General features: G+C 54.8%; 1 protein-coding gene across 1 annotated transcript; it reads left to right on the forward strand.

Annotated features, from left to right (window-relative positions):
• Window positions 1-350: 350 nt before the first annotated feature.
• SELENOS (selenoprotein S) lies at window positions 351-4,980 on the forward strand. The gene is made up of 6 exons (XM_087829089.1): window positions 351-451; window positions 853-987; window positions 3,021-3,127; window positions 4,024-4,113; window positions 4,226-4,307; window positions 4,472-4,980. The coding sequence occupies exons 1-6, from the start codon at window positions 376-378 to the stop codon at window positions 4,555-4,557; spliced, it is 576 nt and encodes a 191-aa protein (XP_087685215.1). The 5' UTR covers window positions 351-375; the 3' UTR covers window positions 4,558-4,980.
• The last annotated feature ends 2,506 nt before the right edge of the window (window positions 4,981-7,486 follow it).

A 7,486-nucleotide genomic window follows, 5' to 3' on the forward strand; every position in this document is an offset into this window, starting at 1 on the left:
CGAGAGCACGAAGGTCCGACAGCGGAGCCGCGCGGGTGCTGCAGCCGCCGCTCATCCCCAAGAGGTTCCGACTCCGGAGGGGCGGAGAAGCCCGGGGGTCAGCGGGGTTTCTGAGCCCAGACGGGAACCGCGGCGGCCGGAGCGCGCTGCCCCGCGGGGAGGACGACGGTCGCGCGGCCAAACCCAGGCGGGCGAGGCGGACGCTGGGCTGCGGCCCCGGAGGCTCCGCCCCGCCGCTCCCGCTGCGCCGCGATTGGCTGGGCCTGCGAGGCCACGCCCCCGAGGCCGTGCACGTAGGGGCGGGCCGGAAGCCGGAAGCCGGGGCTGCGCAGACGCGGCGCTGACGCGGCGCTGCCTGGCCGCGCTCCAGCCGCCATGGAGCGGGACGGGGAGCATTTGTCAGCGCGTCCGGCGCTGGAGTCCGAGGGGCTGCGTTTTCTGCACGTTACCGGTGAGTCGCCGCGGGCCGCGGGGCCGAGGGGCTGGATCTGAGGGACTGGGGGGTGGCGCGGCCATGTTCGGAGCGTCCTCCGCGGCGCGCCGGGCCGGGCCGGGCCGGGGGAGGCCTTTTCCTCCCGGAGCCGCGCTTCCCAGGGCGGCGGCGGCCCGTTTTGGGTGTTTTTGGGAAGGAAGCTCTGGACCCGGGTTCCCTGAGCCCTTGGCGGGCGCCTCCGGGCCCCGCTGCGCCCCTCGCCCGCGTTTCTAACAGCCGGCGCCGCCCCCGCCCGCACGGCCACCCCTGCCCGGGGCTCCCGGGATGTGGGGGCCGCTGCCCTCCCGCGTCGGATACACTCCTCGGTGTCGCCGCTCGAGTCCTGTTTGGTGCCTGGCAAAGTGTTTTCTTTTTTCCAGTGGGCTCCCTGCTGGCCTCCTACGGCTGGTACATCGTGCTCAGCTGCGTCCTGTTGTTCGTGGTCTTTCAGAAGCTTTCCACCCGCCTGCGGGCCGCGAGGCAGAGGCAGCTGGACGGCGCCGCAGCTGCCGCGGGTTAGTAGCCGGGGCGGATCCAGGCTGCGGCGGGTTAGTAGCCGGGGCGGACCCAGGCTGCTGCGGGTTAGTAGCCGGGGCGGACCCAGGCTGCTGCGGGTTAGTTGCCGGGGGCGGATCCAGGCTGCGGCGGGTTAGTAGCCGGGGGCGGATCCAGGGCTGCCGTTGAGCAAGAGGCGCGGGATTGTGATCAGTATGGAAGGGAAACCGTTTTCTGCTTCTTAGGATGATTGTGGTGAATGCAATAGATTTATTTCAGAGGTTTTTCAGAGGTGTTTAATTGTCCTGTATTTTTCTTTTTTTTAAATATCTTTATTATTCCAAGAGATAGAGAAAAACGTCAGTGATGAGAGAGTCATTGCTGGGCTGCCTCCTGAGGCCTGGGCTGGGGATTGGGCCTACCCTGTATTCTCAAAGCCCCTAATATTTCTTTGGATATGTCCTCAGGAACTGTAGCTTCTAAGTAGTGAAAGGGCCGCCATTTCAGAGGGACTGATTTGTAAAACCCCCAAGTGGAGTTTGCAGTTAGGCCTGATGAGTAAATTGTGATCTCATACACCTGGGAGAGAACTCAGGGTCAACAGGCAGACCAGTGAAAAGTTTTCACTTTAATCTGTTTTATGGATGATTTTCCAGCCCCAGGAGTCACCATTTACTGAGGTTGGGGAGGAAAGCAGTTGTCGCAATGCAAAACCTCAAGCATTCCTCTCCTCTCCCGGGAAGCCCTCAGTCTCTCGGATTCTTGGCTCTAGGGCAACAGCAGACTGTGAAGTACAGTTGTAAGTCTTGCCTGTAGATTGCAGGGTTTCCCGAAGCAGATGACAGTGGTGTCTGGGGACAGCGTCAGTCACCTGCTACAGCCACCTGCACGAGTGAAGTGCTGGCGGCGAGGATGAGCAGTCACATCCCACGTGGTGCTTTAGGAAGCACCATGGAAAGTACCTGCAGTGAGAGGCGGTGTTTTGTGCTATTCAGTTTTGTGTGGAAAAGTAGGTTGAAAAACTACGCTTAGATTGATTGTATTCTAAGAATGACTCGACAGAAATGTTCCTGGAATTCACACTTGTAGAGAAAGTGGAAGTATATTTTTGTTTCTGTTTCAAAGCTTCACTCATCTCTACCAACCCCACCCACACACACGTGTACTATTTGATCATGAGATTTGGCTCCCATCGTCTGTGGATTTACTTCAGTGGCCTCGTTCCCCTACTGTCTGTAGGTAGTGATGATCGCCTATACTTTGAGTGGTACAGGTGTGAGTATAGAAATTCTAACCTTCCCTTTAAAAACTAGTTGCCTGGCCCGGTGGGGCGTGGCTCAGCGGTTGAGCATGGACCTGGGATCCAGGAGATCGGGGTTTGATTCCCCGTCAGGGGCGTGTAGGGGGCAGCTGATCAATGACTCTCATCATTGAAGTTTCTCTTTCTCCCTTTCCCTGGAAGCAATAAAGATATTTTTTTAAAAAGCAAAAGAAAACCCTAGTTGCCCCTCAGTGGTCCTTAGCATGGTGGTTGGTCTGAAGAGATGAGCAGGTAGAGTTCGCCATGGTGTATTGCTATAACTGTGCTCTAGGCCAGAGAAAAGCAGAGGTCAAGCTGGGGTGCTGGTTTCTATTAATGCGAGCAGGAGAGATTTTTCTCTGTTCTGTAGAAACAAGGATAAATACCTAAGGGCCTTTAGCTTTTTCTGTATAGGCCTGGGCTAATCAAGTGATGCCTAATACGGGAGATTTCTGGCTGGATGTTGGGAGGTGTCCAGGTCATGGAACAAAATCTCTGTGTGTTTGTGCCAGGCTTTCTGAACTGGAATTGCTGAGGGAGGCCAGAACTCATCATTTCTAAGAGGTTTTTGGTGCTGTAGATATTTCACTAGGGCTCAGAACAATGGCTGTGGGACAGTCTCCTACCCCCAGAAGCAGCCACATGTAGAGGGGTAAACTTATTTGTGTAGAAATATATTTTTACATTGTCTTTTATGTACTCTCAAGAGTACATTTTCTATGAGGGTGTTTTACCTTTTTTTTTTCATTGTAGAACCTGATGATGTTGTAAAACGACAAGAGGCTTTGGCAGCGGCCCGCTTGAGAATGCAAGAAGAATTAAATGCACAAGTTGAGAGGCATAAGGAAAAACTAAGACAGGTAGGATTCCTTTGTATACATGGCGCTAAGAAATTAGGGTTTGAGGCTGAGGTCAGAAGTGGTCAGTGCTTTCCTTGTGCAATTTCTTCCTACCAGGCACATGTGACAACCCACCAGATCTGACCCAATCTGAGACAGAAGTGTAGATTCTGCTTTTAGTCTTTTTTTTTTTAATTTTAATTTTGTATTGGTTTCAGGTATATAGCATAGTGGTTAGGTAATCATCTACTCTTTTTTTGAAATATATCTTTATTGATTTCAGAGAGAGGAAGGGAGAGGGAGAGAGAGAGAAACATCAATGATGAGAGTCATTGATGGGCTGCCTCCCGCACGCCCTCGACTGGGGATTGAGCCCACAACCCAGGCCTGTGCCCTGACCAGGAATCGAACCCCGATCGCCTGGATCCTAGGTCGACGCTCAACCCCTGCGCCAGGCTTGGCCGGGCTAGTCTATCTTCTTGGTGGCTCCTGCTGGTCATCCATTATGCAGCTGGTCTCCCCAGAACACACGACCACAAGGTGGTAGGGTGTGGTCTCTAGGGTACCAGGGACCAGTAGGAAATTGTACACGGAAAGCACAATTAGTTATGACATCTGGTCGACCCCTTAAAGGGCCTTCCTTTCTAAGCTAGTTCACAAAGTGGATGGATCTAGGGTTTTAGACTCCACCCTCTAAAAAGAGGCAAGGTTTTTTAAATGGATATAAAACTTTCACATGTCCCTCCAGCTTTCCTTCCGCGCAGCGGGGTCCCTTTTATCTTTACAACCAAGACCCCCTTTTATAAACACCAATTACAGCACAAACCCACATGAAGAAGGGGGGCACAGTTGGTTTTAGAAGCGGTTCTCTTTAAATGAAACACACATACATAGGTCGGTCCCCTTTTCCTCAACAGCTTGAAGAAGAGAAAAGGAGAAGGAAGATTGAAATGTGGGACAGCATGCAGGAAGGAAGGAGTTACAGAGGAAACACAAGAAAGCCCCAGGTGAGGTTTAAAGTAAACCCCCCAAAAGTCAGTCCCCCCCCTCCTCCCCCAATACCCAGTAGTTTCCTCAGTAGGATCAAGTTTTACACCAACATCTCTCCCCTGAAAATAGGAAGAAGACAGGACCCCAGAGCCTTCTACTTCCTCAACCCTCCCAAAACGGAAATCGGACAAAAAGCCTTTGCGGGGAAGTGGTAAGTACCCCAAACCACTGCCTTAAAAAGAACACAAGGTCCTCTTGAGAGTGTCCTTATATTGAGAGTGTCCTTATACAGGCATTACCCCCCCCCCCCCCATATATCTCAATGGGAAACAGGGAAGGTATTATATGTAACTACAAGTTTTTGCTCATTTCCAGGTTATAACCCTTTGTCTGGGGAAGGAGGTGGAGCTTGCTCCTGGAGACCTGGCCGCAGAGGCCCATCCTCCGGCGGATGAGGCTAAGGAACCTTGCTCAGCGTCACCCCTTTGACACTAAGCAAGCACACTACTCTCCCCTCCCCCTTTTCAATTGCCTTACGCACTTTTTCACAGTGACCAGCCCAGGGGCCATGGGGTTTTCATTTCTGTTAACTACACACCTATAAGGCTTGAAAGGTCATCCTTTCAAGTGAAGCCAACTATTTAAAAAACCTCTGATTCATGGGTAATTGGATAGATAAAAAAACAGCAAGACCTAAACTAGTGGTCCTTCAACAAACCTTGTGGGGGGGTCGCTGTGACAGGCTGCGTGGAATGATGTCTTCCTTGTAAATGGTGAAACCCACCACCAAGGATCACTGAGGCCGACAGTTGATAGGGTTTTTCTGTATGTCTTCTGTACAGGACACTTTGTAAACTCCCTGAAAATAACCACTTTTCAAGGAACCATCTCTCTCCTTCATTTCTGTCTAAAGCATTAAAAAAAAAAAAACGGGGGGTCCTTTAAAAAGCCAAGAAACATTGAGGACTTCACTTTGCTTTAAACTCAAAAAAAATCTGACTGCCCCCAAGAGGCTCAAGAACCTGCCCAGGTAGGCAGGCGAATCACAGCCCAGGGGGCACAACAGCAACTGCAGCCATCAGAACTGATGGGATGTTATAGGGGCTGCGACTCCCCCCCAAACATTAAGAGCCAACTTGGTGCAGATGCCCTTCCTGGGGAACACGAGGGTGGGGAGGCCAAGTGGCCTAGTCCACCTGGACAGTCCTACTTCCAAGAAACTGACACGTGATGACATGGGGGAGCTGCGAAAAAACACCAGGGGCTTAAATTGACAGCTGCACCAACTGGAAAACCCAAGGGGGGAAAAAGGGCCACAGTCTCGGGAGGCTCCAGCCTCCAAGAATTGAGACCACACTTCCGGGTACTCCCAGCACCCACCAAAGAGACAACACTGAGGCCTGATTTTGCTAGGCCCTGGCCCCATGCAAGTAGCGGTTTCATCACACTGGTTCCTAAACACGGAAGAACGAGGGACCAGCCGGGGCTTCACTAGATGGTCTCTGCCTCAAACACAGAGCAGGCAGCCCCTTCAGAAGCCAGAGCCCCACAGCTCCTGGTACAGAGCAAGCAGCAGCGGCAACACCCCGAGGGTTGGGACCCTCCATGTGTGAGGCTGGCTTCTTGCCACACAAAAAGCCCTTGGTCCCACCTTCCCGCATAAGCATTTTCAATTAAAACGCAACAGGAACAGAGTACATGCAACCAAATACGCAAAACCCCTTGCAAAGACGGAGCTTTGGGGCCGGCGCAGCCGCCACTGCATCAGAACACACTACACACACTCCAGCGCCTCCCCCAGCAACTGGGCCCACTGTTCAGAAAGTGCAGCAGTGACCCAAGGCAGTAAAGGGACAGTCACGTCTCCCCCTTCAGGCACCTGCGTGACAGGTGCAGGGCCCCGCCGGCATCACAGCAGGCCCAGCTCTGGTGCACAAGCTCCGCTGTGGGGAGAAAGCAGCTCAAGAGCCCCTTCAGCACAAACATCGCGAACGTGTTTGCCTCTCAAGGCCACGAAGCACAAGAACCAGCCTGGGATGCTCCAGAGCAGGGCCCAGGAGGTCAGCAACCAAGGTGAAGTCAACCGACCCACCACACCAGGTGTCTGAGGCACACAACAGGTGAGAATCGCACCCGGTATAGCTTCGCACATTGTGCCCATCACAGCTCTGGGAGCCCACAAAGGGCAGTCACCACAACCACACCGAGCGGCTGAGGCGCGCAACAGGCGAGAGCCACACCCACCGCCTTTGGGTGCTGGAGCCTATAAACGGCTGGCGCTGAGGCCACAACATTCTCCCGCAGACTCAGTCACGCATCCCCCTGCAGCCAGGGCAGGGCGAGGCATCACGTTGCAGCGAGACCTAGAAACAGCTTCAGCAGCCACCTCCCCGAAGGCGGCTACTAATCTGGTGGCACAAAACACCCCCTTCAGGTTTTTTCAAATGGCGGCACTGGTTAGCGGGGCTGAGCCACAGGTCATGGGATGTTCTGGAGCTGTGGCCCGGTCACCAATCCCATCACCCCGTAACTACCACTGGGGGGCCCACGCAGCCAACTGGTCAACCCTACGGGCGTCAGGACAGCAACAGGAGCCTGCGCAGCCCAGGGCGGGCCGTCTGAGTTTCACGTCCTCGAAGGCCCCGACAATGGACCGTTTGTGGCCGCCCTACTCAGCTCCCGCCTCCTGACAGCTGCCCGCACCGCGGCACCCGCCTGGTTTGCACCCCGGCCAAATCCTGTGCTCTGGGCGCAAAAAAACAATATGAAAAAGCAGCCGCCAGACGCCGTTAGGCATCGTTTTTTATGGGGCTGTGGGCCACGCACCGCTCCCGTTTGGTTCCTCGCCTGGCTCCCCTCAGAAGTTCCCTCTGCATGGATGTGGCTCCCAGACTGGAACCAACGCGCGCGGGCCCGCGACACGCCCCGAGGTTGAACGTACGATTCAGCTCCATCCATCCGATGTTCGCACTGGTGATCAGGCAACACAAAGCCCGGGGAGTGGGGTCACTTGGGCACTGAATGGACGGCCTTGGCACGCCCCCTTTCCCATCGCTCTCAGGCTTTGGAGTCCGGGGATCAGGGAGGTCGTGCCCCTGGGCGCAGGAGAGCAGGCGCCTGGGACCAGGTAGGTGGGCAGCTCTGGCAGCGGGTCCTCAAACCTGGAGAACCAATGTCTCCAGGCTCCAACCACTGCAGAGCACGCAGCACCTATTATGGGCACCAGAGCAGGGGATCCTCAGGCTGGTCCAGAGCTCGCCAGGCCACGGATTTCCCCCACCTCTCCATTGCTGCCTCCAGGGAGCCTCCGGGGTGAGGAAGCAGAGAGGGCGGAAGTTGTGCGGGCTGTCTGCCTCCGGAGGCACCTTGTATGAGCGACCCCAACCAGGG

The sequence above is a fragment of the Miniopterus natalensis genome, chromosome 22, assembly GCF_054644295.1.
Source record: "Miniopterus natalensis isolate mMinNat1 chromosome 22, mMinNat1.hap1, whole genome shotgun sequence".
Classification (NCBI taxonomy): domain Eukaryota; kingdom Metazoa; phylum Chordata; class Mammalia; order Chiroptera; family Miniopteridae; genus Miniopterus; species Miniopterus natalensis.